Below are 20,390 nucleotides of genomic sequence, written 5' to 3'. Positions count from 1 at the left end.
AAGTGCCTCAGCCCCATCCTGGGAACATGGCCAACCCCAGGTCTTGCGGGGAGGAAAACCCCCCACTCACCACTCTGCAAACAGCTCTCAATCCTCAACTCTGCAGTAGGAACTGCAGGAAGAGCAGACTGTGGTACCCACCGTCCACTTCAGCATGATCTGGGTGTCGCTGACAGCCTCGGTGTAGGCGATGTGCGGGCCGGCGATGGGCCGGCTGGAGAAGCGCCCGCTGAATCCGGCCACCTGGTACGGGCGCGACGCCGCGCTCCGCGGGCTCTCGCCGTAGTTGTTCACCGCGATCACTCGGAACCTGTACATTTCTCCTTTTAAGGGAAAGAGGGGAAGAAGGAAACACTTGTAGCAAAACAGGCGCTGGGAAGAAGATTCGAGGGGAGACTAAACAGATTAGGAAGTAGTTTTTGCACAACGTCCAGTTAGAAAAGGACAGGAGTCCGTGTCACGGACTGATGGGGAGATATAAACAGCTTCTAGAAGTCACCCAAGGAAAATCCTCAAGGAAAGGCTATTGTACACACAGATGGAAATAACTCCATTAGCTCAGGAAGTCCCTAAACTGGTGGGCACTGAGAAGATGCTTCAAAGGATCCCTATCACCATCCACTCCATCTTCTCTTGTGCTTTTTGCCTGAGTTTTCAGGGCTGGGCGCTGGAAGAAGTCAGAACAGACATTTTTCCACTAATGCATTTTTCTCTACATTCTGAGTTTTCACTAGAAGGACAATTAAGTTAAAAATAGCAGTGATACACAACCCTCCTCTCCACATGAACAAATATTAAATTATGGTAGGGTTTTTTTCCACTTGGAAAGCCAGAAATCAACTTGAATTCATGTAACGAGCTCCTAGGCCATACACAAAACCCAAACCTAATCGAGCAGAAACGGGGTAATCCAAGCAGAAGTTAAAACGAATAAAACCTGCAGAAATGAAATATCATTTCTGATACCTGGCTCCAAGTTCCGAACTTCCACAGACAGCTTGGAGGGAGAGATGTTGCCAGCTGCCACGAGCCAGTCGCTGTTGCGCCCCAGACGTTTGTACTCCACTTTGAAAGCAGTGATGGGGGAGCCCCCGTTGGCACGGGGGATCCACGTGACGTAGACGGACGATTCTGATGCCGTGGATATCGTGGGTCGGTCAGGAGCTTCTGGAACTGGAAGGGGAAATTCGGTTACAAGAGGATTAGAATCAGCTGAGACTTAATTTTCACTAAGAGATTAGACTTGTTGCTGATGATTGTGTTGGATTTCACATATTAACAAGGAGAGTATTAAATCCTCCTGAAATCACCACTGCCCTTGCTCTGCTGAAAAGGATGATGAGCAGACAACAGAGGAATTGATTATCTTATCAATATAATATTAAAAAATTATATGGTATTGCACCACTCCAACCATTTCTACATAAAAACAGACACATACACTAAGTGAACAGGAAAAACATGGTTATTATTTTCAAGCCCCCAAAATCCCTCCAGACCCAATGAAACTTCAACCCATCTGCATTAATGAGCGCTGGAGAAACGAATAGGAAGAGAGAACAAAGCATGCACCAGGATGTACTTACGGAACTCACTGGAGTTACAGGCAGCAGTGGGGCAGAGAGAAGGGAAAGAGGGGTGTTAGTAAACCTGGTTGTAAGAGCTGTGAGGCTTTACTAAACCAGCTTGTATTCATGAACATGAGCTGGTGCTGAGGAGTGGAGGCAAGGAGGAGCAGGCTGGCAGCTCTGGGGCATGAAGCAGCTGAGCATTGGCAGCCAGGCACAAGTAAGGCCCTTGTGTGCCTCCTCTGACATTCATTGCGGCCACAAGCTCAGATCCTTGCCTGTGTTATTAAACCTCTCCACTCACCTTTGGCTTTACCCCAAATTTTAGACACCTTTGAGATCTCAGCCCCTGAGTAAATCTGCCTGAGCCAGGCCAAGGAGTTCAAAGGCTGGGGGAAGGAGGGGTGAGAAAAAGGACTATAAACATGCTCTTTTCACTGGAAATCAGGCCAAACATCATATCTACTGGGAAGTGCTTATATCTCCTCACCATCAGAAATAAGCCTGTCCCTGGGAAGCCACAGGAGAACATTCAGAACAGATACCACACACTTTGAGAACTTAAAGCTATGACACAGCCATTTCCCATTTCCTCTTCCTCTGGCTCTTTCTCAGTGGAAGGAAAGAGAAAACTAGAGTATTTAGCAAAAAGAAACCACAGGTTTAAAATTGAGCCATAAGAATATGAGTTGTAACCGAAAATTCTCTTGTTTTTTGAGCATCCTTGGGAATATCTTATTTAACAGAGTAACCTCCAAATAAACAGAAAATAGAGAAGGCAATACAAACACCTGGCACAGTAATAAACACGGGTTAACTCAGGTTAAATGCAGCTCTTTGCAACACAACTTTTACTGCCTGAATCACAAACCATCCACACTCCTACCTCCACTGTGGCGAGACAGGTCCGGAAGGACGACACCGAAATTATTTGTGCCTTCAGGAACAATGGGATGTTTGGGGATTCCTACGGGTGGAGACGGAGCCTGCGTGTTTTTTGAAGATGATGTTCTTTCTAAGAAGATTTGACAGATAGTACATCAGTGTAAGGCACGCAAAAGGAAATGCTGTTTGTCAGTGCTCACTCAACAAGGTTAATTGTGCTGCCCTGGCTCCAAATCCCAAGCTGAACAGTCAGGATAGCAACCAGGGAGTTTCTCTGGGAGAGCAAGAGAGATTTCCCACCCAGGCACTTGGCTGTGAACGAGTGACTGTCCATTTGCAGTACTGACATCCACAGTGCTTAGCAGTGATGCCACCAGCTCCTGCCTGTGTTGGCAAGCCTGCTCATCACAACATCACCAGGTGGGGGAAATTACACACTGGAATCCATGTCTAGAGAAGGAGTAAAAATGCTGTGGAAGCAACTGGAGCCAGTACACCAGGCTGAGAGGGCTTTTGACCTGTGGCAGTAGGGGTGGCAGGACAGTATGGAGTGGGGTAGGGGTGGCAGTACTGACTCCTCTGAGCTTGCCAGGGACTGACCACAGGACAGTGAAGAGGAATCATCATCTGGGTTTAATATGATAGGCTGTGACAAGTGGCTTTGCTGGTGTGAAGTTTTCTCAGCCCCCCAATAAGCTGGGTGGGTTAGTAGAAGGAGAAACATGAGTATGAACACTAGGATGTCTTTTATGGGAAAATATGGGTGGAATGGGATTTTGCCACAGTTTGATACAATACCCTGGGGGTTGTTAGAACCTGACTCGTGGAGGAAGGTGGGGTGGAGGAATGTGCACCTGTGATGACAAAGGGAGAAGGTGTAGTGCAAAAAATCAGGTGTGGGGTTTTCTACAGAGAATCCTCCTCAGACTCATCCTCTAAGGGTCTGTGCAAGGAAGGGGATGGCTGAGAACAGGCTGGGGATGGGTGGCCTCTCAAAATGATGTTTGGCCTCATGGCAGGACACAACCTATGAAGGTTTGTGACACAGGAGAAGTTAACTCCTGCGTTAGAGGTTTCTTTGTGTAAGTAGGAGCCATAGTAGAATCCTCATCCAGGGGGCTGATAGAGGATGAGGCTCCCTTTAGAGTAGGTGAGAGACCAATCATCCATACTGAACATTTCTGTGTCTGGGCAAGGGTAGTGCAGGCTGGGGCTGTGTCTGCTGGGCCATGTAGGGTGAGTGGTAGGTCAGAGATTGTTTAAGTTGTTAGGCAGGTGCCTGGAAGGGACCAAAATTTCATCAGGCAGAGATGTTTGGGGCTGGGGCACGTAGTTCACAATTAGGGAGTTGTTTTTTCAGAGGGGGGGGAGATTTTCAGAGGTTGGGGGCCATCAGTTTTGTATCTGTTCATTGACAGATTGATTATAAGGATGGATAGGGCAAAGGATATGTTTCACAAAATTCCTGAAGACATTAAATCCTCAAAAAACAATTTAAGCTATCCTGTCCTTCATAGAATTCCAGAAGGGCTTGAGTCAGAAGGAACCTTTAAGCTCATCTTGGTCCACCCCTTTCCCTGGGCAGGGACACCTTCCACTATCCCAGGTTGTTCCAATCCCCATCCAACCTGGCCTTGGACACTTCCAGGGAGAGGACAGCCACAGCTTCTCTGGGCACCCTGTGCCAGGCCTCACCACCCTCACAGGGAAGAATTTATTCCAAATATCCCATCTAACCCTGCCCTCTGTCACTTAAAAACCATTGGACAGTAATACAAAAAACATCTACTTGTTTGTGTGCTAAAGATCACAGGCACCAGTGTCCAAGCTTGAAAGAAAAAATGCTCTGTTTAGGAATGTTGTGCTTGTTGCTGTCTGCACAAAACTATCAGAACAGCTGGCTCGTGGTCAGCAGAGATTGTCACTGAGGGGTCTGCAAAGCAAACCAGGAACAGCTTTGTTGATACATGAAAACTCTATGGTGCAGTTTCTTCTGTGATTAAAAATGTCAGCAAGGACAGGCTGCTCCTGACTTTGCTCCTTAAAGCAAGAGAAACCTCACAGTACAAATCTTAACAACCACCCTAAAAATAATATTATCAAGCTTTTAATAGTTTCTACTTACCAACAGCCTCACACTCAGGGAAGTTTGCCCTACAGCGATTTTAGCTATTAGAGGCTGTTCTTCAGCAAATAAATTGCAGAATATTTCACATATGGCTTAGCAGATGCCATTAAATGACTGATGTCATTAAATAAATGTCTCTGGAAGGCCAGGACACAGGGCACATTGTGCTGCACCTACCCTTGCTGGTGCGGAACGTCAGCATGGCCGGCTGGCCCTCGCCAGCAGCACTCCTGGCCACCATCAGCACTTCATAGAGGCTGGAGGGCTCCAGCTCGGTGAGGCGCAGCTCGTTCTCACTGCCAGGCACTCTCACTGTGTGCCAGCTGCCTGCCGGGCTCACACCATCCTCCAGCTGCACACAGGGAGAGACTGTCAGCACAGCATGCTCAGAAACAGGCACTGCTCACACCCCAAAGGACCTCTGCCCCTCACCAAAACTTCTACATTTACCTGTGGTTAGTATCCAGCTGCACACAGGGAGAGACTGTCAGCACAGCATGCTTGGAACCAGGCACTGCTCACACCCCAAAGGACCTCTGCCCCTCACCAAAACTGTTCTCCTACATTTACCTATGGTTTGTCTCCACCTGCTTCTACTACTAATCAGCAGCTTTGCACCCATTTTCACAGCACTCCTTGGAGAAACTTATTTTCCCTCTCCATGCACATACACACAGTCGGTTTTGACTATTTTTTTTTTCATTTTCACTTGTGGTTGAAACTACAAGAGCCCAAATGGTTTTCAAGCCTTCAGTCAGCCTTCAGTCAGCCTTCAGTCAGCCTTCAGCTGTGTGCTACTAAAGGGTTGGACCCAATACCCTAATGAGAAGGAGACTTTACCTGTAACAGCCCATCTTTCCCTATACTTCAGCATTTTAAAATATTTATTGGCTAAAATGGGCAATAAAAAGTATCTCAGTTACTCTTTCTGGATGGGAAAAAAGCAGGGAGACCAAAGTTTTGGGTTTATCAACGCACGTTTCCTTTTTTTTAAACCAAAAACACTTTTAAACTTCGCAGTGAAACCACCAGCTCCAAAGACATTCTGGGTAGTCTCTTAATGTTTGACCTTTGCAGGAAAACATTACCCCAAATCCCAAAGGAAAAGACAAAGATTCCACCAAAAATAAACTACTAAACAATATAAGACTTTAATAAAACATTGGAGGCAGATCTAAATGCTGTGGATTATCAAAGGTTATGCCAGAGGTCTTTGTTCAACTATTTTCTTCTACAGCAACCACTCCAAGGCTTTTATTCCCCCTCTATTAAAGAGGGAAATCAATAAAATAATTTAATGACACAGAGCACCACCCTAAAAACCAGGATAAATTTACTCCTAAGAAACGCATGAGTGAGCACATTTAAAGTGGAAAGGATTGGTGTGAGACAAGGGAGAGCGTCAAAAAGGTCAAAAAAGCATTCAGAGCTTCCAGGGCTTATGTGAACCAACTGCCTTTGGATGAGAAATTATCACCAACAAACTCTGGCACTTGGTTTTCAGGAACCAACAGGTCAAAAATCTAAGCATTCCCTCCAGGCTAAGACAAGATCAGGATGTAGAGGATTAAAAAGCTTATGAAAAATAAATCAAACAGCTTTGCCACACAGAAAACTGGTTTGCTCGGAAGAACAGATGCAAACATTGCTTGGTTCTGATTTTAGAATCACAGAACCTTCTGAGCTGAAATTGGCCCACAAGGGTCACGGAGTCCAGCCCCTGGCTCTGCACAAGAGACCCCAGGAATCCCACCACGTGATGTTTAACAAAAGAGCTCGCTGTTGACACTTCACTTTCAATGCCACAGTAGGCACGGCCCTGCAAATTTCAGTTCACTTTCATATTTGATCGCTTCAGTTTAATTGAGTCCCTTTGGGATCCAGAGCAGCAAACTCGGCGATGTACTAAGATAAAACTCAGCTTCCCTTCTGCTCTCACACACAGATTCAAGCTGGCTCACATTTAAATGCATTTTTAACCCCCCTGACTGCACACAAAACGCCCTGGAGCCCCGTTCTCCATAATGACATTGTAAAGGACAGAAAAGCCTGGATAAAACTCACTTAAAACTAGCCAGAGCAGTGTATCGGTGACAACATCAGCCACCCCTCAAACAAGCTGTGTGGGCACAGGAACGCTGTGCTTCACCTACAGGCTGTGTTCTGCCATGTCCTGGTTAACACCAGCACTGCTGGTAGCTTGGGGGACCCACAGGACGGCGCCTGGGGACGGCTGGGGACGGTACCTTGCGGTATTTGACAAAGTAGGCGTTGATGGGCAGGCCCCCAGCACGGCCTGGCCGCCACACCAGGCTGTAGCTGTCCGGCTTGGGTGTCTGCGGGGGGCTCAGGATGATGGGGGCCTCGGGAGGGGCGGCCGCGCTCGGCGCTTTGTCCACGGCTGCTGCGTCCTGAGGAGATTTCGTTGGAGGCAAGCTTGGAAATGCCATTTCTGCACCAACACCGCCGCTCTCGTCGCTCTGGACGAGCTCCAGAGGAGCTGTTTGTCCTGCTCCCGTGCCAGTTGCTGAAGGAACTGCAAAGGGAGGGTCTGGTTACATCCCCACCGTGACGTACGTTCGCCCCGCGCCGAGGGGACGCTAAATCATTTCACGGTGACATTTCCAAACAAGCCCTGCTGCAAAACGCCAGGTCCAGAGGTGCCCACACAGGTCTGAGCCTGGTGCCAAACTGCGGCCTGGGTGTTTTTTCAGGGCACAGCAGTGGGGTTCGGTTTGTTTTATTTGGTTTGGTGTTTTTTTCGCAGTAGCAAAGACAGAAAACCTGAAACTCAAGGTCTACAGGTACAGTTTGACCGTATCTCCACTAAATTAAGTCATGGCAATGCATGTTAAAAGAAATAAGTAAGTATATAGCTAAATTTGTGAGACAAACAGAGTAATTTGTACGCCGTTGTACAAGGAACTTTTCATGGCCTGCACTGGCATGCACACAAGAGGACATTCTCCTACCCCAGTTTCTGAGGTTTTAGCTGTAATTTAGAGAAGCTTTGAAAGCTGCACAACTCAACTACTTCATTTGAAAATTTATGCTGAGAATAAACTCAGTTTACAGGAAGATCTACATGCAATTTAATACCAATGCATTTCTAGAAAACTTTCTCCAGCCTCCTCCATCCTATTTACTTTTGCTGGCATGAAAAAGAAATCTATACAGTATCAGTAGTCTAAAAGAGGCCAGAAGACAAAAAAAAGCAAGCCCTGTTTGGCTGATGCAGGGCTCGTCAGAATCCCAGGCAGGAAAAGGATGGCAGGTTGGACATCTGAGATTATGCAGGACTAGAAAACATCAGTACTTAAAGCAAGGTTTGGAAGCAGCACAGCTCCTCAAGGCTGCACACGGCAGCAGCAGGACAGCCAGATGTTCCAAGCCCTGTCCGTCCTTTCAGATTTGTGTAGGTTTATGTTACGTGCCGGGGTCTGGAAGGGGAAGGGAATGAAGGGAACTTGGTTTACAAAACAAACAAATTCCTTGGTAATGTAAAGCCTAGGCAGTGTTAGCCTGGCTGACTCAGATTCCTTCAAACCTCCATTAAAATACCAACAGCAAGTGTGGCTGCTATTTTTGGCCACTTTTTAAAAAGCTGGGAAGGAAAGTTCTCTTTTCAAATTGAAGACACGCTCTCGGCAAGCATTCCTTGTTTGTTTCTTTTCATTTATTTAGCGATGCCACAGAATTCAGACAGAAAGAAAGAAACAGCATGGGGAGGATGTCCCCAAAGCCCAGATGGTCTTAAAATGCCAGACACTCCCAGAACAATCCCTGAGAGAAAGGGCATCTCTGCTGTCAGTGGAGCAGTGGGAAGGGCGTGATATTGGAAACAAATGGGAGGAGGTGGAAGGCCCTGAGCAGCGTGGTGGACCCCGAGGATGTGGGTGGGCAGAGCTTGGTTTGACACCTGCTGGCACTGGGGACACTCCAGTGGAGTGGAGAATGAGTTGTGGTTTCAGCTGGTGACAGCAGACCCACAGCCAGCGCTGTGTTTATTGCTGCAGGAGGGGAGTCGTCAACAACTGCAGGGTTGTTGTAATTTTGCTTTGGGAAACAACCCCTGGGTAACAATTCCCATTAAGTAATTCAGATATAAGCTCTTTTTGCAAAGTTTCTGGTATAATTTCTACCCATTTAACCCAGCACTTCAGCCTTCTCTCTGCTGCTGTGTCATTATGCCACTTTTTTTGGCTGTTGCTCTCAGTGCCATCCCTTTCTCCTTAGCCATGGAGATTTTTCCTCACTTCCCAATCCCACTGGGAACACCAGCAGCACTGAGCTGAGTCGGGCCAAAGGCTGCATGCACCCAAAATCCTGATCCCACCAGCAACTAGAGAAAGACTGAATGTCCCAAATTTGGCCATTAAAAAATGTATTCATAGAATCTTAGAAAGATTTGGGTTGAAAGGGACCTTAAAGGCCATGCAGTTCTATGCCCCACTGACCTTCTATCCCAGGGTGTTCCAAGACCTGTCCACCCCGGCCTTGAACACTCCCAGGGATCCAGGGGCAGCCACAGCTTCTCTGGACACCCTGTGCCAGGGCGTCCCCACCCTCACAGGGAAGAATTCCTTCCCAATATCCCATCTAACTGCCCTCTGGCAGTGGGAAGCCATTCCCTGTATCCTGTCAGTCCAGGCCCTTGCACAAAAAACCTCTCCAGGTCTCTTAGGCATGGGAAGGGGCTCTAAGACCTCCCCAGATCCTTCTCTTCTCCAGGATGAACCATCCCAACTCTCCCAGCCAGGCTCCAATGCACACATTCCATACTACCCAGTACTCTACTGTCTGCTGTTGTTTCTCCTCTTCAGCTGCCTCATTTTGAAGGGGAAGAACCCTCACTTTTTCAGCCTCTCCTCCTGCAGAAACTTTCCCCACCTGCTGTGTTTCACAGCACCTTTGCTTGTTCTCCTGCTCCCCTCCTGACCAGGATACAGCCACAGGCAGAAGCAGCAGCACAGCAGCTCCAGATTTTATCTCACATTCCCAGGCACTTTTTCCCTGCTTCTTTAACAGCCAGAAGATCCTCCCTGCCTTGCAAGCTCTCCAAATACCTCAGCACAGGCTGGGAAAACCCTCTGAAAACCTGAATGCAGCGCATCAGTGAGGTCACACACACCTGGCACGTGTTTCAAATTACATTAGGACTTGTCAGAGCTTCTCTAAGGTTACTGTGGGAGCAACTTCAGCCCATTTGCCCCTGAAACACCCACCTGCATAGACTAAATGCTCCTTGTGTTTTTCACTCCCTCTCCTGCTACTCAGACTGCCTGCAGTGTATTTTTCTCCTTAATTTCCATTAGATGAAGTTATTTTGGAGATTTAACCTTGTCTTCAGTAGCCCTGGAAAGCTCCTGCCATGCAGGCCAACCCCACAACTGTCTAAAAAAGACTTAAAAAAGGGAGGGCCGTGGGTACAGGATCTCGAGGCATCATTTTACATTTTGGTGGTTTCTCACTATGATGGCAGCTGAAGTTGTCCTGCCCGCTGTAAGACCATGCAATGAATCACAACCTGGAATAGATCCAGCAGAAGGAAAAAAAATATTTTTCAGCCAAATGGGCTCTCTTACTCTGTGCTGGGACAAGGCAAATTACAGGACTGGGTACTGAGGCTAAGAGGTGCTTAAGCTGATCCTTTTACTGAAGAAATGTGCTGGAATCCCAGCTGAAGTCATTCAGGTGCTTCGGAAGTGTTACCTGGCAGGAATTCTTCATTAAACAGCTGAGTGTCTGAGCATGTCTTTGGCATGGCTGGGAGCTGTTCTAAACCCCTAACAGCTCCCAGAAACTCCTCAGGGACTTTTATATCAAAACCAAATGCCTTAACCACCCTCTGTACCATAATCAGCAGCCAGTACAACGTATTAGAAACCGATAAAAGTTAATAAACAAAGCATTAAAATTGAACTTGCTGCCATAAAATTCCGAGGCAAAGCAGAGGGATTTTTCTCTTTAACACAGGCTGAATTCTGGGATGATATTTAGTTTCATGTTTCCACTCAGCAAGGTCCAAAAATAACTGATTTATACAACTACATGATGGGATCACTTTCTTGAGGTTTCTTCTTTCTTTTTTTCCCCTAAGTGAACCTTTAAGCATCTTTTCATGTTATTTACAGGAGTTTTAAGCTCTAACCAAAGAACTTTAAATATGGGGCCACAAATTAAATCCCACTGACCTGAAATCTTCCTGGCATTCAGCTAAATTAACTAATGCAAGGTGCTGAAAGAGCTAAGAAACTTAAGTAACTTCATGTAACTAAAAATCTGTATCCCGGTTCTTGTGAAGGGAAACTGGGGGAGCTCAAACGTGTTATTAATGTCACATAATATTTCAATGCCAGGAAAGGCTCTTTCCCGTCTTGCTTTAGCGTAAGTACTGTCTTTTCCTAGTAGCAATTTCAAGAAATAAATAAAAAATACCACCCTCAGATAGTTTGTATCACATATAAGATGCTAAGTCCATGCAATGCACACAGCATTCCTCCTTTGCCTAAGGTGGGAGGGAGGAACTGGTCCATGAAGACAATTTAGACTCCTCTGCTTCTTTTCCCCGAAACTCCACCCCACCCACCTGCCACACATTTATTTTGAGGCGTTTCTCAGCTAAATCAGGGAGCCAAGAGGGAAGTCTGGGGCTTCATCTTACCGACTGTGAGGAAGGCTGTGGACAGGGCAGAGCCGTGCTCGTTGCTGGCCTCGCAGCGGAACTCGCCGGCGCGCTCGGGGGTCACGTTCTGCAGGCGCAGGGAGCCCCAGCCCAGCCGGGGCACCGGGGGGCACCGGGGCTCTGGCCCTGCCCAGGGAGGGCTCTGTGGTTTGGGGTGAAGCCCCTGGGTGTGCTGGCTGATCAAGAGGCCTCTGCTGTCGTACCAGCGGATGAGAGGAGCGGGCAGGCCGGTGGCATTGCAGGACAGGGTCACGTCCCCGCCAGCCACCACGGTGGTGTTGGCTGGGGAAGAGATGATGATGGGGACAGCGTCTTTGTCTGGGGGGAAATACAAACCAAAGAACGAATTCTACTAAGGGATGTGACACTTACTGCCAGAACAAGTCAATACAATTTAAAAAAATCACACATGGTTCTTTCTAACCATTTTAACAATTATTCTCTACACAGCATCTCAGGACTCCCCTTCCAGACTGAAGAGATCAACACAGACTCTTCCTTAGAGAAGACTGATAAAAACCTACACTCAAACCACACTTTAAATTCTCTAAATGACAAAGACTTGACTACCAGTGAACACAGCACAGGCAAGACTGGCTTTGTCCACTCCACACACACACAGGCCACGAAATCTCTGCTCAGCCAGGCTCTGCACAGCTCACACCAACCATAACTGGTCCAGAGAAGGTTCAAAGCTTCAGCTACGCACAACAGGGAGAGAACAGGGACAGCAACAGTCTTGCCAGCATCCTTATGCCAGCAGAAATAAACTTCTCTGGGTATTAGAAAGTATCTTAGACAGAAAAGAGGTCAAAAAGACTGCTGGTACCTGATCCTGCCAATCTGATAGAGGGGAAGTGTGCATTAACCCCAAACCTGATGATTGTTGTGTAAACTTCATTATAGAACAGGCTTAACTGCTCAGCAGACAGTGCTACTAGGAGTACCAGCTCATCCAGCACAACAGGATCCTGACTCTATTTAAGAATAAATCGCATCAAATCCAATCGTAAGCTGATTTGATTGCAGCTGATAATCCAGGTTTTAAGTACTGAGTAGCCACACTACCCCAGAAATCCCTACGTCTCTTCAAATCCAGCTGAAAGCACCTTCTTTGTAAGATTAGTGGTCAGAAACAAATTAATACATAATCTAGGGGAAAAAACACCCCAACAGAATAAAGCTTCAAGTATAAATTCTTCATGTGAGTTACTGAGGGCTGCAAGTGCTCCTACCTGGCTGGACATGGAGCCTCCCCGTGGACTGCACAAACCCAATCCCATTGTTTGCCACACACTGGTACAAGCCAGAGTCCTCCAGGGTGACCCCACAGATCTGCAGGTGGTTTCCTGTGGGGAAATGTCGTGGGGAGGGCTGGAGAGGAGCAGCATTGTGGACCCAGGTGAGGCTGGGAGCGGGGCTGCCACGAACATCACACCACAAGTGGACGTTCGCTCCGCTGGCCACGGTTTCATCCTTCAGACCCCTGGAGAGTGAGGCAGGTTCTGAAAAGGGAAATGATTCTACATAAATGACTTAGAATAAGTCCTGAAAAAACTGCTGTGAAACATTACACAGGCTTATCACATCCAAAGGGTGAGCAAGTACCACAAACTGCACAGGCCGAAGCTGGTCTTCCCACACATGGGCTTGTTGGAATGGTTTCTCCCTTTTATTTCAACAGCCACATGTTTGCATTAGTCTTGTAAATAAAACACTTGTATTTTCAAAACAATTAATTAGTGACATCCCCAAAAAAGAGGTGTGCGGCACATCAACACCCTGTTTTCTGAGTAACTCCAACATACACAATTTTAAAACCCAAAGAAAAATCTGCCATGAACACAGAAAAACTCAAATACCAGGAAAATCTCCTACAATGGAAAGGCGAGGTGAGGAACAACTAGCAGCCAAAAAAAACCAGGTCAGATATACGGTTATGTTTCTTTTGCTTTTGTTTATGTTCTCATCCAAACATATCACCTTCCCTCACCAGCTTTTTGTTCACACACAACCTCAAAAGAAGCAAATCTGGTCCCTGGCACGTTACTGACACTGACACTCTGTAGGAAAATAGAAGGATCAGTTCTTCCCTTGGAGTTTGTTACTACTATAACAATTATTTCATTATTTCAGACTGCAAATGGTTCAAGGAGATAAATAGTGACAGATTTTAAAATGGGTGAAATGATGGGATATGATTATAAACAGATCTGTATTCTTTATTTTAATATGCTTAAGATTGAGAAAGCATGCAAGGCTATGTGGAAGCAGATGGCAGAACCAGCAGGTATACAAAGGGTACATTTGTTGCCTGGATGTAAAAATGTCTTTACTTCTTACCTGTTGGATCCCAGAAACCTGGGATTGTTGAGCTTTCTGTGCTTTCTGCCACTGATCCCCTGGAGAACACTGTTTTTGACCTGAGGCCTTGGAGAAGGCTTCCAAATTTGAGTGATGGAGTTAGAGTCACAGGTGTGTAGTTAAATAGAAGTGTGTGATTTCACATGGTGAAGGGTTTTAAAATTGAGGTTTTAGAATATAGTAATAAGTATGGAACAAGATGGAGAATTTGGAGTGTTGTTTCTTTCTGTGTTCTTCCTAATTTCAGGTAGTATTTCCTGGTTATATAAGTTAGTGTTGCACTGGGGGTCACAGGAGTTTGGTTATTGGGTTAAAAGTATAAATAATATAGGTGTTAGTTCCCTATTGGACTGTTCAGCTTTAAAAGACCTTGTAACTAGCTAAATTCACCTCCATTTTGCTCAGTTTTAGCTGGTAGCAAGAAGTGTTACAGAACTCTCTGTACTTTAGATAAGATTCAATGAACAACTAAGCCCAAACACGAGAAAATTCATCTCCTTTGTGTTTTAATCCTGACTGAGTGAAGACAGAAGAAAACTGCAAACAAGCCACTAATGAAGTAGTGCAGATACCACCTTTACACTTACCAAGTACAGTAAGCGAATAGTTAACGTATTTCACTGTTGCAGAGTTACTTCCCACCACGCAGGAGTAATTTCCAGCATCCGATGGCTCCAGCCGATCTGTCACCAGGTGAGAGTGCAGCAGCTTCCACCTGCCTCTCCTCAGAGCATCCCGGCCGTCCTTCACCCAGCGGATGGGGGCTGGAGCTGACCCACTGACCACACACTCCAGGGTCAGGGCGCTGTGCCGGGGCACTGCCAGGCTCTGGGGAGCCAGCGGGTGAAGGATGCGGGAGCCACCTGAAGAAGGGCCTGGAGGAAAGGAAATCGATTGTGGAATAGAATCACAGAATGGTTTGGGTTTCTGGTCACCTTCCACTAGGCTGGGTTGTTCCAAGCCCTGTCCAGCCTGGCCTTGAACACTTCCAGGGATGGGACAGACACAGCTTCTCTTGGCAGAGAGCCTCACAGGGCCTCACCCAATATCTAATGTAAACCCACTCTCTATCAGAGCCGTTCCCCCTTGTCCTGTCACTCCAGGCCCCCTCTCTCCATTTTTCTTGTAGGCTCCCTTTAGGTACTGGAAGGTCACAATTAGGTCACCCCTAAACCCTCTATTTTACAGGCTGAACAATCCCAATTCTCTTAGCTTTTCCTTGCAGGAGAAACCCATGCAGCTTTTAAACCACACCCTCCCATCCCATTCTCTCTCCTCCTCCATGTATTTCAAACACTGCATTTGGGACTGAGCATGATGTTGTAACATTGTCTTCCAGAAATCCTGCTCCAAAATAGATTTGGGGACAGAAGTATTAGCAGTATTCCCTTTCCACAGGTGACTGAGATTTGAAAAGCAGTCAAATCTGCTCCACAGTGAGTGGAAATAAGAACTGGATGTGCAAAGAATGCAGGAGAGACTTTACATATCATGGTGTTGGAGGCACTGATAGGCCCTTGCTAAAAACTTTAGGGATGTTATTTCTTCTGTTTGAGATGTATTAATTCTGGAAAGCTGAACTGAATACTCACGTGTGACTGTGAGCTTCTGTCCAGTGAGTTCTACTCTGAGGTCGTGAGTAACTGGGTTGTACACTGCACACTTGTAGGAACCCTTGTCTTCCAAAGATACATTCAAAATTTGCAGGTTTCCAGATGGAAGAATTAGGTAGTTGCCTGAAGAATTTGGGAAGGGGAAAAGAGGATTAAATTTAATTTAGTTTCAAAATATGTCTTCCTTTTTTTTTTTTATTTTAAAAATTTGTCAGCTATACCTATTTATTCTAAATGTAGGATCAGAAAGAAAACACCATGCAAAGGAGACTCATTCCAAGGGTACGTTTAGATAAAGTGATTGGCACAGGAAGTTCTGCAAGTTTCCAGAGGACTTTTTTCCTTTAGGTTCAAAGAAAAAACTCCAGGCAAGCTTTTGCTGGATACTTATATTGCACAAAACACCTCACCTGCTGATTGTTCCAGCCATTTCCCCCGCACTTGGAAGCGAACCTGTGCTTTGGGGTGACTTTCTGGCACCCTGCACCCGATGAGAGCTGTGCCTCCTTCCTCTGCTGCAACAGCAGCTGTCCCCAAAGCATCGAAGTCAGCTAAACCTGGAGAGAGTTGGGAACAGGGTAAGAGCAGCCATGGTTTGGGAATGGGGCAGGGCAGTAAGCTCAGTATTTGTGTTCAGAATACAGTTGGTTTCATGCTGATTATCTTCTCTGGTGCAGCTTTTAGACATTCACATCAACAGGCCTGGTGTATCCTGCAGCCCATAACAGCATAAACCCTCCTTATCCACTTCCTTATTACAAAAAGTGCCAGCTTTTACATGGGAGCAGTGAGGAGGAAAAAAATTTCCTTCCTCAACTGCTCCCAGAAAAGCCAGTAAAGACACTGGAAAGGCTGCAGGACTCCTCACAGGCTCTGTGGGCACTACAGAAGACAATTCACACTGACAGCAGGAAGCCTGTCCATAAAAACATGGAATTGTCTTTCTGGGATGATAACGAACACAGCAGAGCCATGAGGCAGGCAGAGAGCTCCCAGCACCTTCCTGTGTGCTGCCAAAACCTCCGAAGGAGGAGAGAAGTGTGAAAGCTGCTCTTCTACTCCCTCCATGTTCAAACTTCTTTGAGGCTGTGAAGTTTTTCTGTGTTGGCCACCCTTGGAGCTCTCTTGAGAAGGGCTGGCCATGGGTCAGTACTTTACCAAAACACTTATAAGAGGTTTTCCTCTCAAGGGGATTTTGGACATGCTCCATAGATGAGGTACCCTTCCAGAGAAATCATTCAAACCCTGCTTGACAAAGACCTGATTCAGACAGCCCACAGATCCCAAGTAGACAAATCATGCTCATGAAGGAATATTGTACTTTCCTTCTCAGCACCTCATAGTCCTTTCCATGTGGAAGACATTGTCCTTCCTCTTCCAAATCCCTTGAGGTCACATAATTTACAGATCAAGCACCAAGGCAAAGACTGATCACAAGAACAATAGCAACTAAGAGAAGGGAAACTATCCCTAAGAGGAGAGAAGACTGGCTCCACCTGAAGAACATCAACGCTGGTTTGATCAAATCAAATGAAAATGAAAATCTGCAGCTCCCACTTATTTCCCAGGCAACAATTCCCACAGATTTCTCCTCAGCTCTCAGGCACACTTCTGCAATGGTGGGGCAGCTCAGCTGCTCTTTAAATATCCTTTGTGAAGGGAAGCATTTGGGAATCTTGTATTTTCAGGCCAATTCATGTAAATGAATATTATTTCACTGATTAACATTTGTGTTTGCTGAACGAGACCCTCAAGGTCTTTCAACTCGAAATGAGGCTGACACCAACACTAAATCCATCAGGTATGGTTTGGTCTAGCTGAGCCTTTAAAAGCCTCCAAGGATGGGGGCCCACAAGCTTTCTGGGGAACCTCTTCCAGGGCTGCATCACCTAGCAGGTCTCAGATGATGTAATTAAAAAAAAGGCAAGAAGTGTATAATCCATCGTATTGTACGTACACCCCAGAACATTTTTGATCTAGGCGTTTTCCGAAAGCCAAAGAAGAACAAATCATACAAGCCAGCTGAGGTCTATAGAACTGGCAAGGAGCAAAGAACAGAAATGCAGATGAACTTACTGCCCATGGACACCGTGGCCGGCCGGCTCAGCACGGCGCCCACGCTGCTGCTTGCCACGCACTGGTAGTGCCCACACATCTCCGGGCTCAGGGACACGATTGTCAAAGATCCTGACTGGATTTCCACTTCTCCCAGCCTGCTGTCCAGAGGCTCCCCATTAAACAGCCAAGAAATGCGAGCTGAGGAGGGCTCAGCAGAGCAGCGGAGTTGGATGGGTTCACCAGACTTCTGGACAGTAGATGAGGGCTCAGAAATAAAATGGGGAGTTAAATCTAAAAGGAAAAATATACATATATTGAGTTAGAGACCAGAATTTTGCATGGACATAGGTGATAAGGTGAACGATGTGCTGACTGGTAGGAAAGACAACATAAAGGGTCTCTAAACTCCGAGTTGCAAGTGATACTCAAGCAATTGCTGCATTTTCCTTGGCAAAGCGAACTCAGGAGAGATTCCTGCTCACTCTCAAACACTGGGAAGCCGTCAAGATTCAAACCCCACAAAGGAAGTAACAACAATTAAATGGAGGTAGGTGCACTAAGGGAGAGGTACATCCCCAAGTGTACACAAGGCAGAGGTGTCACACTTGCCAGGGCCAGCAAAAATTGAAATCCCACTGGATTTATCCAGAGGAAAACAGCACCCGTCACCTGAAGAGATGGAGCACAGGAACACGCAGCTGTAGCTGATCTGTCCCATATGAAGCAGGCCCGGACGTGACTTGTAAAATGCTAGAAATGGCAGGAGCCTGCCAGGTATTTACACAGAACCGTCTCCGAGTCTGCAGAACTAATTAAAAATAGCCAGATAAAAAAAGCTGGACGAACAGCAAAGGCTCTTGTTAATTCCAAATACATGGACATCATCAGGACAGGATGATGAATTGGGCATCCATTATCTTTACTGAGTAAAGATGAACAGAAACAGGAAGAGCTGCTAATAAATAAAAGGTTCAATTCCACAGAACTTGGTTATGAGAATCCATTTATTTGCCAGAAGAAAATTCCTGCTTGTTGGAAGAAATTTTTTCCTATCCTGGCCAATGAAACACTGGGAAGTATTTCCATTTGTTTTCTATTGAATTCTCCACTAAAGATTTTACATGAAGGAAGCAAGCAAAAGGCAATTAACACCAGTGATACTTAATTTGTTAGTAACATAAATTAGGAGAAAAAACTAAATTAAAAATAGACACATTGGCAGGGAAAAACAACTTCTATTTTGTAAAGGATCTAAGGAATTCCAGATAGTATGGGTCAAGATGATATTAAATGACATCCAAGTCAGAGACAGTTTTCTTATAGGTGGGGCCCTGGGTTCATGCTTTTCTTCTCAAGTCAGTCCATCCCAGCTCTGGTTATGAGTTTCAGATGAGAAACTGCATATTTTTAACTGAACCATAAACTATCTGCATAAACATAAAATAAAACTGGAAATTAAAGCGTGGCTTCACTTAACAAAAAAAGATGAAATCCATAAAAATGGTATCCAAGCATTTCGCAGGACTCCAGATGTCCATTTTTAGCTTTTAATTAGAAAACTGTTTTTCCTATTAGTTCAGTTTGAATTTCCAGGGATAACAGGGAAGCACTGACCTTTCTGTTCGCTTGCCACCAATTGCTATGAAATCATACTGCTACTTTCATCTTCACCCCTGCTCTCACTTCTGACACCAACACTGCACTTCGCATAAAAGGCAAAATTGGTAGCGGTGACCCTGCAGCTGGAATTTATCTCCTATGACTGCTTGAAAAATAAAATTTATCCCATTTGCTCATAACGATTGGCTATGAAGTGCTAAAAGTAGTAAAAGCTTCTTTTTTGTGTGGTTACGTTAAGACAAGCTGACTACACAGAGCAGATGTGTCAATTAAAACCATCCCTCTTCTTTTTTTTAACACCAGAGCTGTTCCAACTGCAGCCACGCATCAGCTTTCACATTTCAAAGGGCTGATTCCCCTCTCTGCTTGCAAATCCAAACCCCTCCCGACCCCTGGGAACACAAGATGCACTGCATGCAGCAGAATCGGCGTCCAGCTGAATCCACGGAGATCCCAAGGAACAAGCCCATGTAACCCAGAGTATTCCATGTTCTGGTGCTTGTCTTGAGCCAAGTTTTCACAAACAAAGTCATATACTGAGTGTAAGGCTGTGTTTCAGTGCTCCACACTTTCTTAAAAGCAGCTTATTGACAATATCCATTACAGTTGGCCACTTTGAAATGCACTCCCAAGCATTGTTTCTTCCAAAGCTTGGGCTCAACCCCAAAACCTCCAAGTCCCCAGCTTGGGCGAGGCCTTACCTGTGCTGGTGACAGTGACAAGGCTGGTGGCAGTGATGAGGAGCAGTGCCTGGAAGTGCCCAGGGGCTGGATGCATAGCGCCAGATTATCCAAATTGAAAGCCCAAAGCTCCAGACTAAGATGAGGCACGGAAACAGCTACAAAACAAACAGGCACATGTCTACTGTGAGCTTCAGGAGTTCCTCTTTTAACTCTCTTACAACAAAGTGTTTGGGGTTTAAAAAAAAAAATAAAAAAAAGCACAACCAGGAAACAGCCAATATTCTTTGCAATATAGAAACCATCTGTAAAAGTGAGTTAGAGCTGAACTTCACTGTGGTTCCAAGTACTATTCTTAACGTAAGAGTTTTTCCACAGCTGGGGCATGAGGCATCTGCATTGAACCACTCTGCCTTGATAAATTTGACTCCGTTCCACCCAGAGGAGCTGGAGTCCAAAGTAAACAGCTTATCTATTGGAGATAATATTGTTTGCAAACAATAATCATTTGACCATCTATCATCAGGCTGTACTTGTTTTACAAGTTTCTATGAATCTACTACTGCGATGCTGCTACTGCTCATGATTGCTCTAAACCGGCTCACTGAGAGCTGTCATCTGCTGGCTGCTTCTGCTGGGCTTTACAGGCAAACCATAGCAATGAAAAAAACACCAATATTAGTCTCGTTCTTATTTATATTCCCAACAAATTGGTGCTTTCTCCTATATCCTTTTGAGGCATCCATTAAATCCACTTTTATCTCCATGGCTGCTTCTAGAAAGAGGAGT

At 45.8% G+C, this 20,390-nt stretch overlaps 1 protein-coding gene across 1 annotated transcript in view; it reads right to left on the bottom strand.

Annotated features, from left to right (window-relative positions):
* The window catches only part of CDON (cell adhesion associated, oncogene regulated), a 36,147-nt gene extending 16,003 nt beyond the window's left edge, over positions 1–20,144 (bottom strand). Inside the window, exons 1-12 of the mRNA XM_062508608.1 lie at positions 19,623–20,144; positions 17,320–17,592; positions 15,654–15,800; positions 15,223–15,366; positions 14,218–14,505; positions 12,502–12,771; positions 11,246–11,584; positions 6,828–7,117; positions 4,759–4,933; positions 2,455–2,583; positions 967–1,173; positions 142–323 (exon numbers count right to left, since the gene is read on the bottom strand). Coding sequence (XP_062364592.1) covers positions 142–323; positions 967–1,173; positions 2,455–2,583; positions 4,759–4,933; positions 6,828–7,117; positions 11,246–11,584; positions 12,502–12,771; positions 14,218–14,505; positions 15,223–15,366; positions 15,654–15,800; positions 17,320–17,592; positions 19,623–19,698 — 2,520 coding nt within the window. The 5' untranslated portion in view covers positions 19,699–20,144. The remainder of the gene's footprint in view (positions 1–141; positions 324–966; positions 1,174–2,454; positions 2,584–4,758; positions 4,934–6,827; positions 7,118–11,245; positions 11,585–12,501; positions 12,772–14,217; positions 14,506–15,222; positions 15,367–15,653; positions 15,801–17,319; positions 17,593–19,622) is intronic.
* Positions 20,145–20,390: the final 246 nt, after the last annotated feature.

Source organism: Cinclus cinclus, chromosome 25, assembly GCF_963662255.1.
Source record: "Cinclus cinclus chromosome 25, bCinCin1.1, whole genome shotgun sequence".
Taxonomy (NCBI): Eukaryota; Metazoa; Chordata; class Aves; order Passeriformes; family Cinclidae; genus Cinclus; species Cinclus cinclus.
Note: the sequence above shows the minus strand (reverse complement) of the source record. Positions and strands in the feature narration are given on the sequence as shown.